The sequence below is a fragment of the Vigna umbellata genome, chromosome 11 (genome assembly GCF_029865625.1).
Source record: "Vigna umbellata cultivar VRB3 chromosome 11, Vumbellata_1.0, whole genome shotgun sequence".
NCBI classification, from domain to species: domain Eukaryota; kingdom Viridiplantae; phylum Streptophyta; class Magnoliopsida; order Fabales; family Fabaceae; genus Vigna; species Vigna umbellata.
The window spans coordinates 2,647,919-2,667,592 of NC_142175.1; the positions used below are offsets into that span (position 1 = coordinate 2,647,919).

General features: G+C 31.7%; 1 protein-coding gene across 1 annotated transcript; it reads right to left on the bottom strand.

Annotated features, from left to right (window-relative positions):
* Window positions 1-5,983: 5,983 nt before the first annotated feature.
* LOC124827084 (protein NRT1/ PTR FAMILY 8.1-like) lies at window positions 5,984-15,351 on the bottom strand. Its single transcript, XM_088102328.1, has 4 exons — window positions 15,141-15,351; window positions 14,832-15,049; window positions 13,065-13,615; window positions 5,984-6,883 (listed from the first exon to the last, which is right to left on the bottom strand). Exons 1-4 carry the CDS (start codon window positions 15,268-15,270, stop codon window positions 6,064-6,066), a joined length of 1,719 nt encoding a protein of 572 aa, XP_087958454.1. The 5' UTR covers window positions 15,271-15,351; the 3' UTR covers window positions 5,984-6,063.
* Window positions 15,352-19,674: the final 4,323 nt, after the last annotated feature.

Sequence of the window (19,674 nt, forward strand, 5' to 3'; positions counted from 1 at the left end):
TCAATATTACATGGAGTCCTAGAAGTCTAGTCATTTTTTCTTAAACTTAAACACCAATGATGAATGATAATTGAATAGAAGCCCTTTTGCTTATGAGAGGATTGAACTTGTGTGCGAAAGTTTGGATGAATGATGCCACATGCAACACTCCATTATATTTGCTTGTCTTGATGTAAACTTTGTTTGTTTCATTCAAATTCCATATCATACTAATTATTATCATAGTTATAAATTGTAACATCCCAATTATGGGAGTCACTTAAGGGCATCAAAGACTAAAAAAATTTCACGACATAATTGAAAATTTTGAAAAATGCATAACTTACTACAATTTGAAATACCAATATCCATAATCCAAATAAAAGATAAAGGGTAAAATACAAACTTATTAATCCATCTCAAGAAAACAAGAAAAAATTAATTAAACTTTATAAAAATCCCATTGCTAGTTTTCCTCTCTCGACATCTACACAACTTTAGAATCATTCGCATTTACATTTGCTCTTGTATAAACAAAACGATATACGATCATCGTCACAAACACAAAAAAAATATGAGTGAGCTTAGAAATCAAGCATGAGCAATATAAATTCACAAAATAAGACAATTAAACTAGGGTAACCAATAACCCCCTCAAATAAGCTTCCTCTCAGTAGTCTAATGTCACATAGACTAAGCTCACATAGACCAAGGTTACATAGACTAATATCAGACAAACGAATACCCTAATAAGGTGGTAAAGTAGTCTTACCAAGACAATAAGGACCTATTTTCCCTATTCCTTAAGGTTTTACGAGTAAAAACTTTTGTGAATCACACATCGAGTATTATACTTAACATCAAGCCGAATTATAGGGCCAAACAAATTTCCCTTCGTCTATGCGTCACACATATTGGAGAGTACAATACTCAAACACACTCTTACTACCTCACATAGTTTGAAGAATGCTCATTTTCATACATAGGAGAAAGAGGACCTTAACCTTAAGGGTATAATACCCAGCTGAGTATCTCACAACTCATAATTGGCTCACGCACAGAACTATCTATTTCCTATCAAATAACAAAAACACTTAAATCGAGTACATTACTATTATTTATAGCAAGAACTAAGCCAAAATAACTATACCAGCATTTAAACTAACTATACAACATCATAGAATCATATCCAATAGGCTCATGATTGTCTACACAACAATATTAAAATTTATAACAGATAAATAGTATTAAACAAAGTCCCGAAGACTGTAATTTATCCAAACAACAATGAATCATAAAAAACATACAATAAAATTGTATCTAAACGATATTAGCACATTATATAACCTTGATAATAGTATCATGACACATACTACAAATATTAACACATTATTTCCCAACAACGAATACCCAAAATCAACAATAAGCATTGTACAATGGCCAACATTGACTTAGTACACCTAATAGTATACACAACCACCAAACAAAATCCAAATAACTCTTTTTCAATTTAAAACAACATTTAATTCAAGGTTAAACACAATCCCCATAACAGATATATTTAAGCCTCAGTAACCAATTATTCAGGGAAACCACAAATAACTTAAACCAAGACCAAAACATTATTAAACATGTTAGCAAGTGATTTTACAGTAAAACCAGTTTAATCAACAAATTTTTGAATGTAGAATTTAGAGTCAAAACAACAAGGTTTTATTGTAGAATATACAGTCAAATAGCAAGGTTTTATTGCAGATTATAGTCAATACAACCAAGATTTTTGCAAAATTTTATTACCAATACAACACATATTTGTGCAAAATTTTACAACCAACATTCCTAAAGTTTTAACTAGCATCACAAGACATATCAGACTCAATAATGAAACAATTTAATCAGAATCTCATTCAACTACTACTAACAATATATATACAGTTGCATTCATATGTAATTAATCGAATCAATAATTAACCAAAACACATCCGGCACATCACCACTTAATCCACTTTAGTATAAACTCACAATTAGTGTTGTCAAAACGGGTAATCCGGTCTGACTCGGTTCGATCTGACTCGGTCCGATCTACCACGGGTTTTTGGGTTAAACAGGTTGGCTCACTAGTTCACTTAATTACAATTTTTTTTTGAAATCTAAAAAAAATTAATATTTTTGTAATTCAAATCTAAATAAATTTCACTCTAAAATAATGTTAAACTTCAAAGACAATTCAAAATAAAATAAAAAACTACCATACAATCCAAATGTAATCCAAAACGAACAAATAAGTCTCTAAAATTGATCATTTTTGTATTACATAATTAATTTATAATATTAGAGTCTTGAATTGATAAATCCATAATATTTTTCTCTTTGGAAACATCATTTTTTTATCCACATCTATAATACAATATAAAAATGTTAATTAATAATATTGAAACATAAAGTAATAAATAATTAAATTAAATTAGGTCGGTTAAAAGTTGTCATATAAAAAAATGATATTTTTTCTAAATCCAACCCGACTCGAATCCATTTTGATAGCACTACTCACAACTTACCCCTCTATAATACTAGGATTCATAGGCATTCATTTCTAATATTTTCAGTGTATGAAACATTGTGTAAATATTGTGACTTTTTATTACTTGTTTGTTAGCTTTATTGCATGCTTGCATTAGCATAAACTCCAAAACAAATTAGTGGAGTTCAAACAGTGTTGGAAGTACTTACCAAATAATAAGAAAATTAGAAACCTCAACAAACTCAATGGGTCCAATATATATTAGTTTGAAAGTTGAAACTGAAACAAGATGATGTTTTGTATTGACTTTGTAGGTCTCCATATGTTTTCAGTTACCGTTCTTTTCAACCATGCTAGATTCTTTAGTCAATCTTCCAATATTCTTTCAACATTATGCATTTTTTATATTTATATTTTAATTGTCAATAAATATACTTTATCTTAAATTATCAATAAAATGAATTTGGATTAATTTTTGTGTATTTTACAATTTTATATATTTTCTTGATTTCTTATTATAAAAAATTAGATTTAACTAAATTAATAAATTATGAAGGTAGGTGGATAATATATAAATAAAGAAGGTTTGAAACCTGTATAAATAATAAAATAATAGTGACTAACAGGTTAAAACTCTCACATAAAAACCTTCTCAATACAAATCTGATACTAAGTGTTGTGTTAAAGCTGCATAGATAGTTTTTAGTGACTCTAGCTGTGGAGAGTTAAAAAACCTTCACAAATTGATTAGAGAGTAAACCCTTCCGCAAATTGAAAACAGAAAATCTCTATAAAATATTAATTTTCTTTTTTGTAGTACTACCTCTGTACGCTCTTTGTGTTTGATGCAGAGAAAACTTATAAATTGAAGCCACCATTTCCTCCATGTTAGTAATGGAGTTTGTATATTGGGATTATATGTTTATCATGGTATGAAATTTGTAGTTTGGGATTGTATGTTTATTATACCAAATGGGAATAAATAGATAACAATAAAGAAAAAGTGTCCATAGAAAGATAATTTTTTCAATATAAATATTATACAATTTTTATTAAAAAATAATAAATATAATTTGATTGATTATACTTTTTTTATGCATTTGAGTCTTCATAAGGCGCTTTTGTCTTGAAATCAATTATTTGAATATATATATATATATATATATATATATATATATATATATATATATATATATATATATAAAAGATTGTGTGTGACCTTTATTAAGAGACATTATTAATATGTTTTTGTTTTTGAATTTTTGAAATAACTTCTTTTACTTTGTAGGTTTTATAGAGGTTGTAATTGGTATTTGGATATTTTATTTAGAAATGATTTTGTCAATTATTTATAAATTAACAAAAGTTTAAAATGAGGTATTTTTACATGTACTTTTACTTTTTACTTATGAAAGTATCCTTCATATGGAAACGATAGAAGAGAGATTTATTTTCTTGAATCCTATTGAAGATTATTTGGCTTCACAAGAAATTGCAAATGGAGTTGGTGAATTAGGTTTTTTTAGGTGTACTGCTTTTGTATGGATGAAAATTAAACTTAATTAAAAATAAAATTGCACAAAAAATTTCAAAATGTCTTATTTGTTTAGTGTATATTGAAATATTTTGAATTTTTTTTAAATATTTTAATTTTGATAAATAGGACAATATTTAATTTTGAAATATGATTATTACCGTCATAGTGACTTGGAGTGTTTCTTGGTGTATTTTCTAAAAGGAATATTTTTTGTTTCGAATCTTAGCAATTAATATCCTTTTAAACAATTGGAATTGAGTTAATTCTTTTAATTTCTTATTCAAGTTATGTATTTTTTTCTAAATTAAAGGAAGCAAATAAAAAATATTATAAAATACAATACATTTGTTTAGAATCCATAACTTGTAATTGATAAAAAATTATTATTATATAAAGTTGATTAATGAAATGAAGTTAAGTTTACTAAAGAAGAAAAATGAGAAAAAAAAAACATTTTCCTTCTATATGTTACATCTATAGTGTTTGTCATGGTGTATGTCTCTTTCACATTTCACATTTTAAGAAAGTTTGGAATCTTGGTTCATTATTGATAAAAAAAAAAGTGAGTGTCATCGTGGTTAATTGGATATGAGTGTTATAATCTTTAATAGATTTGATGACACTTACATTTATTTCAACTTGCATATAGTTACTTCGAAATCGCATTCAATAACTTAATGATTAATTTTAATCAACTAGTTATTTATTTTTATTCTTCGAGCAAAGGGTATATTTTAATTTTTTTAGTTAGTGTGTAATTCCTAGGATTCCTATTAAAGTATATTTATTTAATAGACACAGAACTTGCTCAAGAAGTGTGTCAGCACATCCCTGATTTTAGTTATTACGAAATCTAAGCATATATACACGTGGTTATTAGTCTATATGTTGTACCAAAATTTGCATGACTATGTTATATTTTGTGACATGTCATTTTGATACCCTTGCTTGTTCGGAGGGAGACCTTCACTTGGTGGCTAGAGAAAGACCAACCCCAACAAGATTAAGAACAATATTAATCAGAACAAAGTTACCAAAACCAATACGTACATTACTATTCTAAATATTAAGTTTTGGGATTTTAGAACTTGTTTGAATTATATCTTTCTAGAACTTCAATTTCAGATTATGAGTTGTTTGCACTCGTTTTTTCATATTAGATATTGTTCCTTTAAATTTCAATTTTATGTTGTTTATGATTTGAATTTAGATTAAATGAAGTGTTGGTATATAGTATGATTGATATATTTTAAAAATTTTATTTTTTTAATTAAATTTTTATTGCAAATTAACAAGAAATATAAAAAAAATTCGGAAATAATAAAAAAAAAATACTTTTCAATCTGAAAAATACATTACAAGTATGATTACATACTGAATAATCTATATGTAATTTACCTAAAGTAAGATTTTCATTGAAAAAACATAATACCAATAAATCTAAGTCTAATCATATAAGAATTGACATTATTCTTTAATCAAAATCTTTAAATAATGTATTAATCTATCTTCAACCATATGGTACCATACTTTTCACATTTTTAATTAATGTGAAACTTAGAGTCACAGTTTGAAATCTTAATATGTAACTTATTCATATATTATTTTCTATATAATTTACTTAGTATTGATAATCCGTATATAAAACTTACACGTGGATTTCATTATTTACAAATAAAATTCGTATCTAATATTAACTACATATATTTTTTTCATATGTAAATAAATTACAGACCTCTATCCTTTTAGTAGTCCGAGTTGCATTGAATTATTAGCTTCTAATTAACCATTTGGAGTTAAGTTAACCTACATACCGGGAGCATAACAAGTGAAGTCTACAACATTGCAAGGAACCTTGAATAGTACAAACTCTTTTATTTCAATACATTACAAAGAGCCTTTACACAAATAGAATTATACAAATACAATTTAGCGTCTAGAAGGAAGATGCTAACGTCAATGTACAAGTGGATAGAAGAGCAATATCTACAGAATTATACAACAGTGTGCCAAATTAACGAGCATTTCATGTACCCTTTTTGTATGTGTACCTCTTAGCAAGCCAGAGATATACAAGAAAGTTGATCAGGCTGAGAACAGACAGAAGCCAAAAGTAGTAATCAAGATGACCCCTATTGAGATTGTCTGGGACCCAACCAATGCTTCCATTGCTTGTGGTGATTTTTGTCACAATTAAAAGAATCAAAGTGCTCACATAGTTTCCCAATGCATTAGTGGTGAGTTGAAGAGCTGAACACAAGCTTCTCATAGCATCAGGTGCCTGTCCATAAAAGAATTCCATTTGACCAATGTTGGTGAAAACTTCCGCAGCTCCTACGAGAAAGTACTGAGGCACTTGGTAGAAGATTGAGATAGGAACGGTTTCAGCGTCGTAGAGGTTGTTTTTTCTGACCATGTGGAGGCGAACAACCTCTAGAATGCCAGCAACGATCATGGAGATGATGGAGATGACAAGGCCTATGCCTACGCGTTGGAGCTGTGTGAAGCCTTGTCGGTGGCCAGTGAACTTTCTTACAATGGGCACAAGGATGCTGTCGTAGACTGGTGCCCAGAAGATTATACTGAGAGTGTCAAAGATGGAGAGGGATGCAGAGGGCATTTTGAAGTGAGGACCTACCTGTTGATCCATTGTGTTTCCTTGTAACACGAACATTGTGCTCATTTGACTGTACACCGTTGCAAAGGCTATCAGGGAAGCCCAGATTGGGAGCAAATGGATTAAGGATTTCAGCTCTTCCACTTGGGTCACTGTGCACAGCTTCCATGGATTTGCCCAACCCTTTCTGTGGTCAGATTCTCTCTCTATTGCTGCCTTGTCCAAAAACCTTAAATAAACACATTTCTCTTGTTACAACAAAATAATAAAATATAAAGGGTAACCTTTTAATTTGGTTACTATCAAATTTCCTTTATAAAATTTATTTTTAAATTGAAAAGTATATATTTTAATTCTTTTAAAATATTACGGTTATATAAATGAATTGAATATTTATCTAAAAGTATCATAGCATGTATTAGTTAACTGTGTTTTTAATTTTTTTAATGAAAAATTGGAATTTGTCTTAGATAATGATTCACCATGAAACAGTGGACCTTTCTACAAGAGTGACTAGAAACATGACTAGAAGGCAAACCTATAATCCTTTTTATTTGTCTTTATTTTCTATTTTTTATATTGACTTTGCTTAAGTTGATTTTTGTTGACTTAACTTTGGTTGACTTGTTTATCATAGTTGACTTAACTTAAGTTGATATTTTAATTCTTTTGTTTGTTTGTTTTGTAGGATAAGCTTGTGCCAGGAGATAACAAGAATAACACTACTTGGAGAGGAGGATAACCTATAAGATATGAGGTAATGTAGAACTTAAAAATAGTATTGTAATGAGAGAATGTTTTTATGGAAACTGCATATTTTTCACAATGTGTTATGTAACTTAGTTGTTGAGAGATTTGGCTAAGTGGTCACATGTTCAGGCCTTGGCTAGAGCATAAATTCTATATTATTTATTTGATTTTTATTTAAATAAATGCAACACATGTTATTATATACTTGTTGAATTTGTGATGTGTGTTAATACCAATATGATATGTTGATTTGTTGGTACAAATGTTTGTCTAAGATTGAATGAATGTGGGTTCAAATCCTATGGGAAAAAGTTTAAAGGGATTTATATTTTTTATTAAGGGTTTTTCCATTTAATGATTCAGGTGTATAGGGAATTATAAGTGGAGGTGTAGAAAGTAAAATAGGTGGAAGAGGTATAAACTAAAATAATTCAAAGTCACATGAGAAGAGGTAGAAAGAGTCAAAGGGTAGTTTATGCTTTTAAAATCCAGATACATAATATTAGGGATCATGATCTAGGTGGTTTTCATGGTTTGAAAACAAATTTTGGGAAAAAGATTTTCTATGAGCTGGAAAATAAAAGAGAGGGAGTAGGAGAGAGAGACATTCTACAGAAGTAGGAAACCTTACATGAAATATTGAGAGGAAAAGAGAGAGGAAGCGCGACAAAGAGGTTGCAGGGACGTGTGAAGAAGAGTGTAGGCTTGTTGTGATCTTGTGTGCGCGACAAAGAGGTTGTAGGGACGTGTGAAGAAGAGTGTAGGCTTGTTGTGATCTTGTGTGTACACTACAATAAAAGTGTTAATTACTAGCAGATAATTACCGACGACCAAGGATCCACCAGTAAGCGTGATTTACAGATGGAATTATCAGGAGAATGCACTGATTCTTTTACCGGTAGATATATTTGTTAGTAATGTAACAATGATATAATTTACCAACGGATTTGAGACCATTGTTTTAGTCCTCGATGAAATAAGATTGAAATTTGAGGTATTCCTTTCCCAATTTGACTTTCAAATATTGCCTCCTCTCCCCTCTTCTAGGCTATTTTAGAGCCAAGGTCCTTCCCTTCCCTTTCTTCAGGCAACCTCGTTTTCCTCTCTTAATGTCATTATAAAGAGCGTCCCCATTCACGATGGTAGAGAGTGGTTACTTCATTTGTAGAGAGTGGCTCCTTCTTTCTTCGTTTAAATGCTTCCATGAGACAAGTCGGTGTGTCCTACTTTGGGGGTTCTTCTACCTTGGGTTCGTGGTTGATGGAGGGTTGGTGGTTCGTGGTTCCTTTAGGGTTTTTGTATAAGGGGTGATGGTTCATGGATGCTGGTGTAATAGGAGATGATTGTCGCGATGTAGGGCTCCCTAATGTGTTGAGTGAGGGTAAGGGTTCGTGGAGTGCTGGTTAGTGTTATTTATTTGTACCATTTTATAATGTAATTTGACTCCAATGTGGTATGTTTGTTAATTTCGTGATTGCTTTCAGTAATTGAAGAATTGAGGTTAAAGCAAGATGAATCGAAGAAACCTGGTTTAACTATTGCTTATTGTCTTGTATTGTTTGATTGGAATGAAATTTATTGTTTGGTGTTTGGGTGTTTCTAAGTAATGGAAATTGTTATTGGGCTCGGGGTGTAGTTTTCTTGAGTTTAAATGTGAGTCTTGTGTCTTTGTCATCCAAGGAACATCTCATAGCTGGTTAGTTTTGGAATGAGTTGAAATATTTCATTAAAATCAGTGAACTCTCAGGTTGTGTATGGTCCACTCTTGCACAACTTCATTGGTAATAAACAATTCACAGTGATGGTAATGTGGTATCATTGTCCAATAGTGAACATGAGGGTGGACTGACAACTAGGCCTTCTTGATTAGATGTGGCAACCTTGGGATCAGGATACTGCCATTGTCTACCCAATAGGCCATGAGACCATGCCTTGTTTCTTACATTGTCGCTTCTAATATTTAAGGATGTTTGGTTTGATCTTCCACATGAGGATGTTCTACAGGTGTAGTAGAATAACTCAACTCATACCTAATGAGTACTCAACTCATTAGGGAAGAGATATGTTGAGTGGTTAAGATGAAGTTAGAAAAATTCATGAATTAGTACTAAAAAGATCATTCTCAATTTACATATTCCCTTTATATCATATATTTAAAACCTTTTTGATTAACAACATCCGTATTTGCAATTTAGTTGTTCTAGTACGTAATAGAGTAATAAGTAGGTGTGCATAATCATCCAAATATTTGGCAATATACACTTCAACATATTATTACAATAGTCACAAGAATGATGAATTTTGAAGTGGCGATTGTGAATGAAATAGTTTCTTTATGTAAGCCATTAAAAGAGTGATTCAACGACAACTTTGACATGGCATGTTGGGGTTACCAATTAAGATTGTTATTTCATTAAGGGTCTTAAAATGGGTTTATTTCAATACTAGATATTTTACAACTTAACGTATTTCTCTGTTTTGGTTTTTGGATGTTTTCGACAAGGTATGTACCGACAGACAGATTTCTGCCTGTCGATAATTCGTCGATAAATTGATATTATCGACGAAATTTGGTACTCATTGACAAATATCTTTCGTTGGTAAATCAAGTTTTTTTTAATAGTAGAGAAAGTCTAGAATTAGCCAAGGAATGAGGAAGCTTACCTAGTCTTTAACGTATGATGAATGAGAGTATGTTTTTGTTTTCTCTTTATAGGGATGAATAGTGTAAATGTATGCATGATTTCTGTGTGAGACATTAGGTGTTTCATGGATGACTATGCATTTTAGTTCTTGTTATTTGTTGAATTTGGTGTTAATGAGATTCTTGTGAGGATTATGATAAGTTGCGTATGTATGATGATGATTCTATAAGATGACAGAATATGTTCTGTGGGTGTTGAATATGGGGAAAGAGTTTAGGTTGTGGCTTTCTTTGCGTTTTGAGAAGCGTGAGTATAAACTTTGGATCTAAATCTATGAATGTATGGTTGAGGGCTTTTATATGTAGGATGTGGTTGTGTTGGTTTTCTTTTAGAGGTTAGATGTAATATTTCACATTATGTTAAGGTTTTTGGCCTCCAATTTATATTGTGAGGGATTTTAGGGTGATTCTTGAGGCATGATGTAAGTATCTAGGTTTTTGTCCATGTATCTAGGGTGATTGAATGTGTTTATATGTTGCCAATCTTATTTCACGAAGTTTAGAGATGATGTATGGATTGTATAAGCCTTTTAATTTTTCTGGTGTGGTTTGGTTCCGAGAATAATCGATTTTTGTGAGTGATAATCGATTATCCGTAATTTTAGAGTCCTACCTCCGAAATAATCGATTAGCTTGAGTAATAATCGATTATCTCCATGTAACTTGTAAACTCGGAAGTTTATTTTGTAAACTTTATTGGAATAATCGATATCAGTGGTGATAATCGATTATCCTAGTGTATTTCCTGTAAATTTGAGTTTTTGATGGAGAATGGATGATGATCAAGTTTGATAAGTTGCAATGACGTGATGTTTCGTGAGGAAAGTGAGCTAGTTGCTACATTTGGGCTGATGTTTGACTCTTGGTTTATGATAGAACATGTATAAGTGAATGGATTGTACCAAGTTTTGTGGTTGATCGATGGGCATGTGAGATGATGGATGAGTCTACTTATTGTACTTAGTAAATCTTGAGATTGGTGCTATTAACCGTGAGATGCGGGATAAAGAATCTCTTTGACCATGGATGTAGGAAGAGAGTAGTGTTCGAGTGTTACACCTCGATCGTGCGATGTAGGAAGAGGGGAATAATGTTTTTCTTGCAATCTAGCTCGTTTGATGAGTATAGTACACTTGTGTGCAATGCACCAACAGTTTTACTTCTAAGTCCTTGCGGAGCAGGAAAGTAGGTCCTTTAGTCGCTAGGGCAGGACGACTTAGGCAGGCCCATTCGGTATAACAAGTGTGTGAGGTGGGGTATAGGAGTGTGACTGATGTCTTTCATGATGATGATCATGGTGTTGGTGATTCTCATGATGATGTTATGATGAGGTTGATATTGTTATGATGTTCGTGATGATAATAATGAAATTCATGATAACTGTTAGTGTTGATGAGAAGATGGGACGATGATGTTCGTGATGACATCAAGGATCGAGGAATTGGTGATAATGACATTGCAACATTTAGAGGATTAGTGATCAGTATGTTAATAATGATAAGGATGGGCTTTGCATGTTGTTATTATGTAGTTTTTATTTGACATTCATATATTGTATTGTTATGGTTTATTTTAACAGTAGCTTACCCCATACTTGTTTGTGTTTGTGTTTGTTGTTTGTCATTTTTGACAATGATCGTATAATGGTTTATACGTGAGCCAGAGGATGTTGTAGATGTTGCAAATGCATGATAGATACACTAGAGTACGGGAAAGACTTGGGGTTATTTAAAGTTGGTTATGTTATAAAATTTTTAGGAATAATGTATTTGGATTATTATTTCCTTGGTTATTTTCATTAATTTCATAATTATGTAATTGAACAATGCTTTTGGAACTATTATGATTTGATTTAATTCTTTACGTTTTAAATGATGAGATTTTATAAATATATTTTCGCTGCTATACGAATTTTGAAATATTTTGGTTTAGTTATGACTCTTGATACCCTAAATTAGGGTGTTACGTAACCCACCCTTAGAACCACTCATGTTATGTGCATATTAGAGAGAGAATAAGCTTGAAGCTGACCTTTATTCTAGAAGGTCAAAGGCGCCACTTAGGAGAGGCTTGGAGACTAAGCTTGGGTTGTTTCCTTTTCAAGACACCTCCTTTAGAACTAGTTTCTAAAAGCTTATTGTCTTTTTTATTAACATATTTATACTTTGTTTTATTGTTAAGATACCCCTTATGCTTAGCTATATAGGGGTTCTTCAAGACTTATAAAATGATTGAATACTTGGAGTTTATACATACACTCAGTTCAATCTTTGTGAGAGTGTTATTTTAAGAGTGTCATATTTTCTAGCTTTATATTTAACTAGCACTCAAGACTGTGATGTGTCGACTTATCTTAGGTTGGTGAGTCTTTATGTTCCAAGTTGACGTACTCAACTCAATGAGGATTTAGAAAAACCCGATTTTATCTAGGTCCGAGAAACTCGACTTGATTGTGACCCAACCTACTGCACTCATTTTGGACTTAGATCGATCTGACTAAATTTAGACTTAAATTAATTTGATTAGGGTTTCACCTTATCTTTCATTTTATAACCTTTATTTAAAATAAGTTGAGAAAATGTTTTCCAAATATAAAATAATATTTAAAAAAAAACTTTAACAAAAATTAATTTTAACGAAGATAAACTACAAAAAGATAATTGATATTAATATTTTTCAATTTTAACAATTATATGTTTCTTAAATAATTTTTTTTAGATGGATGATAATTGAAATACTTTCCAAACAATAAAATTAACATATTCACTAATTAAATTAATTAAATTAATCTTATCTACGTTTGAAAAATGAAACAATTTTAAATAAAATCAATTCAAATTGAATATATTTAAATGTGTTGAAAATTATGAAATTCTGTGTCCAATACATGGCCTTTTTTTTAAGTGTAAGGCCAGGTACTGAATTATAGCGTGCATGAATGGTTGAGAGAACTCACTTTAATTGATGTGTGTGTGGCATTTTGCGGCTACCTCTGATGTTAGCTTCTGCGTCTTCAATCTCATAAAGAAGCGACTTGTCATCAGGCACTTGTAGCATAGATTTCCTGCACGCTGCCACTATAACTTGAGAAATTCTTGTAATGGTACTTCCTCCAGGTCGTTGAAGTCTGTACCATCTACTACCAATGAAGAAAAATATAATTGCAATGATCATTGCCACAGCAGGTATTCCAAATCCCCATCCCCAACCCACATTCGTTTGAATCCAAACCAACGCTGACGAAGCAATAAGTGAGCCAATATTAACTGTGAAATAAAACCAATTGAAGAAAGAACTCTTCTTTATCCTCTCAGTCTCATCGTTGTCATCAAATTGGTCGGCACCAAAGGATGAGACACAGGGTTTGATACCTCCGGTTCCCAGAGCAATCAAGTAGAGTCCTACAAAGCAAGCTGCAGTTTGTGCTGATGTTGGATGGCAACCATTAGAATCACATGCTGGTTTTATTCCGGGGATAGTAGCAGAAAATGTTAAAACTGCCATTCCCTGCAAAGAAAACCAGCAAGTTCCATTTCGAGCATGTGTTAGATACCTTGTGTTTGCAAATATTACCCCAAATTTACGAAAAGAAAATTTCCATTTTATTTATATGTACATTTTCTAGCTTTTATTATTCTGTAACAGTTCACCCCCCCTGGTATTTCTAATTTAACTTTTGTTTCTCTTCATATTCATTTTTGTCATATATTTTCAAACAAAATTAACTATCTTAAATTTTGAGAAAATTTATTCAAATAAACTCGGATTATAATTACAATTAATTATAAGATTAATAAATTATACATAAAATTCACTATTAAAATTATACTTCTTTTAATCTTTAATAGACGACGTTTCCAACATATATATATATATATATATATATATATATATATATATATATATATATATATATATACATATATATATATATATACATATATATATACATATATATATATATATATACATATATATATATATATATATAAATTAATAAAAATAGTTCATTTTCTTTACATTTTAGAAAATGATATCGGTAATGCACCAAATCTACTCTCATAATTAGCAGATTTTGACATTATTATTCCTAATAAAAAATATAAATACATACATTATGTAAGAAGGACAAACAAGAAAAAATACATAAAAACTGCAAAACGTGTTATAAAAATATAATTAGTTTTTATTAACTTATGTTATTGTTAAGACAGGGAGAATGCAATTTCTTTTATACTTATGTTTTAAAAGAAAAACCTAAAATACGTTGAAACATTATTATGAAACTATTAAAAATTTCAAAAACGTGTCGCCAAGTATAACGTTATAGCTCGATATTTCTTGAAAAATTGATTTATTACTAAAACAATACATATGAATAAATCCATAATACTCTCAAAATAGAATGAATTGACCACAGTGTTTTCTAGATAAGAAACAATTACAATTGGTCTGTTTCTCAATAGCGTATCATAAAAAGAAAAATATTGATAGATATAAAAAAGGTGTATTAACACCTAAAGAGAAAACAAAAATGTAGGTTTATAGGTGTCATAAAATGAAGGCATACTCTTATAAATAAAAAAGAGTTGAAAGATTAATTAATTGAAGATAGACAACACTAAAATATGAACCCACATTATGAAAGTTCAAATTAAATTAAATTTTATCATAATATAGATTTAACAAAGAATAAAGAATATTGTTCTTTAAATAAACTTACAAGGACGTAGATAATTGAGAAAGTAGCAATTGTCCAGTATCTTCCCAGGTATGAATCAGCCAAAAAGGCTCCAAGTAATGGGGTGATATAGCATGTCCCTGACCAGGTTGTGACATTAGTTGCAGCAGTTGTATTTCCTTGGTTGAAACGGGTCTGGAGATAGTTCACTAGGTTTGTACTCATGCCATAGTACGCCAATCTTTCACAGCATTCATTTCCTGTCAGTTTTTTTCAGCACATAAGATCAGTGTGGTTTTAATCCAGAGGTAACATAAGGTTATGAAATGAAATAAGAAAAGGATTCAATACCAAGTATAAACCTGCATGCTTTCCATCTTCCAGTCTTTAACTTGTTCGCAGGTTGGTTCTTAATGTCAACTGTCCCATCTTCTGTATATAAGCCATCTTCTTCCACGTCATTCGATTCCATGACATTCATGGTATCAGAGCTGATTATTTCCTGATTCTTCTTCTCTTGTTTTGTCTTCAAAGGTCTGTTTGTAAGGGGCAGAAAATGATGGAAAAAATAATCACGAAAACATTCAGAAAAATTAAACAGGTTTCTATAGTAGAGATTTCATATTATAAAGCTCAGTTTGAGTTTGCGTGTGAAGTATAGGAATTGCAAAGAGACGTTCATCAAAATAGTCTATATGCAAAACCGGTAATAATGGAATTAAACAATTCTAAAATGACATTGTATATCACGAGATGATAAAAAGTTTTTATGATAGCGGACCCTTAATGTCTAACTTCAATCATGTGGAATAGAAAATTTGTAGTTTCTGCATGCGTGTAATGATATCACAAGCTTCCAAAATACAAACCAACCGCATGATAGCTACACTTAACAGAAACATACCATATATGAAGAATGTAAAATTCACTTTCCCGTTGTACCAAAAGCCATATACAAAAGAGAGTAAATGCTCAAAAAACATACCAAAATCTTCACCAAAACCAGTGACAATTTTTCTCCGGACTAGTCAAAAGGTAAACTTATGTCAGTCTATCATGTTAAAGACCGTGATATCTTAAGAACTTTTTTTTAATAACTTTTTAACAATAGTCTATTTATCATTATTTTATTGGTTCGTATAAATAGTTGTAAACAGTTATCAAAACAAGTTGTTAAAAAAATATTTTCTTTGACCTTATTCCTTGCTAATTGCACAATTTGACAATAACTTCGAGCTGATGCAAACCATTTTAATACGGCAAATGTTTTTTTAACAACTTTTTCTAACAACTTTTTTACAACAACCTATGTAGTAATTTGTAATTGGTCTGTATCAAATATACAGACCAATAAAACAGTGACACATAATCTATTGTCAAAAAATTGTTAAAAAATGTTGTTAAAATATCATGATCCTAAGGTTACATCATATATTAACGTTAAGGTGATCATATTTCTCTTCAAAAATAAACACAGGACAACTACGACAATGAGAATGAAACCCACATTACATTTAAAGAAAGTGGAACACGACATTTATGCTAGCACAAAATGATAATTATAAAAACTTCATATCAAACCAAACTCTAGCTTGATCGGGGACGGCAAAAAACATGCAAAATAAGAACCAACGAACAATATGCATGCAGATGACATAAAACCATGAAAGGAGATTGAGACTATTTTACCTTAAGATCAGACAACGGACCGTACGCTAGCTAGCTGTTATATAATGATAGGGAAATAGAAACCTTAGTTAAATGTAGAATCCTGAACGTGAACAAAACTATTGTAATCACCTATCCTTAATCTTCACACCACCATTTCGCTCTAAAAGAGAAGCACAAAAACAATGGAATATGTAGTAGAATGGGATCTTTTTGGTCTGGTTCTGTTGACCCATGCATGAGTCTCTCTTGATCAAACGTTAGTCCTACATTAATTGACTTATTTTCGTTACTGTTACCACGTGGCTATAGTTCGATCGATAGAAAGAGTTTTTCACTCTACCACCATTCACCGGAACTATAATGCTCGGGATAATTTAAAAATTCATGGATATATAACAAAAGTTGGAATTATGTGTTTTGCAACTACATTATAACAAATTACCTTATTTTTCTTGGGCCACTTTTATTTACTTGGCTTTGACTATTTAAAGTATACTTTGTTAAGAAGAAATAATGTTTTCTGATAATTTGAAATAAATTAAGAACTTCTCAATAAAATTCAGAATAAAACTTTAATTTGAGTAATAAAATTTTTGGTTTCTATAACATAAATTTTTTTACTTTAAGTAATTTTTAGTGAAAAAAACACTTTTTAAAGCGATTTTTTACTCCGGTTCAAATCTAACGCGTAAAAAAGTTGCACGATGACAGTATCATAAATATGATAAGTTTGTCTATATCAGTTGGATCCAAAATAGGTATAAAAAGTGACATGATGACCAAACTATAATAAACTACAAAAGTTTATATATATGTTGAACCCATAACCAATATAGAAAGTCGCTTTTGAATAATGGTTAGACCTAGAGCCATAAAGAAATTGATGCGGTCACAAAACTATAATATTGGACAAACTTTTTTATACCAGTTTCACTCAAAACTGGTATAGAAAATTATTTTTCTATATTAGTTAGTCGTTATAACTAGTATAAAATGTTTAATATTCTTCTTCATCTTTCTTTTGCGCTTCATTTTCTCTATTTTATGCGTGTCTCTTTTTATTCTTATTCTTCATGCTTATCTTTCTCCATCATTCTTTGGTTGCCCAATTCATTAAAGTTCTGGTGTGTCCCTTCGTAATTACTTTGTCCTCTTTGTCGTTGTTGGCTATTGTTTTTCACTGTTGTCATCATTGTGGTGGATGAAGCTCTTACTACAAGAAAAAATGATATTAGAGACAACCAAAATTCGTCAGTAATGCTAAAAGTCCATCAGTTTATCGACGACAAAATATTTATCAGTAAAATTCTCATGGATAAATTTTATCGACGAAATTTCTGTTTTGTAGATAATTATCAATAAAAAAAATTGGCGGTAAAGTTTGGCGGTAATTACTAATGAAAAAATCTATCAATAAAGTTCGTCGGTAATTATTGATAAAAATTCACTTGTAGACACCATGATTTGGTTCATCTTCTTCCTTTTCCTTCCTTCCTTTTCTTTCTTTATTTTTCACCAATCCAACACTCACGGTCTCAATCAACAAAAATCTCCAATATAATCAAATCACGTTCTCCAAGATTAACATGTGATTTTGTTCATTTGTTCAAAGTGACTGTGACGAACCGGAAGGTGTGACAGTGAGTCTCGACAGCGGTGATGAGGTGTGGCAGTAGGATGGCTCAAATTTGTCAGTTCTAATGAACAAGTGGTATGGTAGGTTACGGTGGACTCGTTTGTGATAATGGTGTGTATCGTGGTTAAGTAATTCTTTGTGTTAAATATTATAATGCTTATGTTTGATTCTCAGTTTGTTCACCCTTACCGTGTTTATGTGTGTGTACGATGATTATATAACTTATGTCATTATACGAGAGTATATGATAATGTAAATAGTTCGAATGTGCTATAACATGACAAGTTAATTTAGATAATTTAGGAATCTACATTTTCAATTTGAATAAACTATTCGCAATGGTATTACAATTTTAAAATTTTAAATTTTTACTCGTAATTGTGGCATCCTAAACCGAGATGCTACAACTCGAACCACCCTACTTTGGTAAGTAGGTTTTTGGGACGGTAGATTACGGGTGAATGACATATTGTTTGGACACTAGTAAAAGATCTCATTTTTAACTCGCACATTACGCTTCGATTTTTCTGGAACCAAAGCATATTAAAACGTGGTGGCAGTCTCGTAATTTTTAAAATAGTATATACCTTGGTTGTTAAGCAACCAGTGTCTAAAGCGGTTGTCAGGGTAAACTGAGGCATAAACCTCACATGGCAAATATATTACCTCGGTTGGCAGATGGACCGAGGCATATGGGCTTGGACTGTAGGAAACTTAGCCTTAAAGCCAAGAAAACCTAGTCTTTGGGAGGAAATTTTTCCCCAAAAACCTAGTACCTCCATCACAGATCCACCTAGCGTGCTAGTTTCTCTCTCAAGAGCACATCTCCTCATCGCCAACCTCCATCACAGATCCACCTCTCCTCCGCATTGTAAGTCTAGTTTCCTTCATAGATCCAACATTCTTCTTCCATATTTTGCCTTTCTTCAGCCTTAGCGACCATAAAACCACTTTTCTACCGATTAAACTTGTTTCCCTCTGTTCATTCCTTTTTTCCACCGTTTAAAACCTTGGTTCCACCGATTAATCAGTCAAGATATTGTCTCTGCAGGTGGATGGCGAAATGGATTTAGGGGTTATGCTTCTTAGTTTGCTCCGCAACTTTTGATTGCTCGCTGGGAAAAGAAGAGAAAGAAAGAAAGGGAGCATCTTGATGGATTGGTTGAAGCGTCCCCGGTAAACATTACTCCAATCTCTACCGGACTTCAACCTCATCCGCTCATAGAAGTTGTCGGTGGCCAATAGGATCTCCTCCGTCGTATACTCGTGGAAGGTGCAGCGCGTGTTGGCGAGCCTAGCCGCCGCTCCTCGATCTCCCTCACCATCTCCGTTCTCTCCCCTACCGCCCTCTCGAGCTACGTCTCCGCCCGCATCTTGGCCAGCGCCCATATTTGAAGCCTATTGGAGAGCTCCGATTGTACCTCCGTGAGGAGCTTCTGATTGGGGTTGAAAATTTGGGTTGTTAGTGCAGGTTGGAGTTTGGGTGCCACTGGTTCGTGATAATCAGAGGATTTGGTAGTGAGAACGCGCTGATAGAGTTTGGGTGTCACTGGTTCGTGATAATCAAGGCACATATTG

What these genes read in the sequence shown, in the direction of transcription:
- LOC124827084 (XM_088102328.1), bottom strand. Translation starts at nt 15,270, where the DNA reads ATGAATGTCATGGAATCGAATGACGTGGAAGAAGATGGCTTATATACA. An exon ending in AGCATGCAGGTTTATACTTG is followed by an intron (nt 15,050 to 15,140) that starts GTATTGAATCCT and finishes AAAAACTGACAG; the next exon opens with GAAATGAATGCTGTGAAAGA. An exon ending in TCTCAATTATCTACGTCCTT is followed by an intron (nt 13,616 to 14,831) that starts GTAAGTTTATTT and finishes TTTTCTTTGCAG; the next exon opens with GGAATGGCAGTTTTAACATT.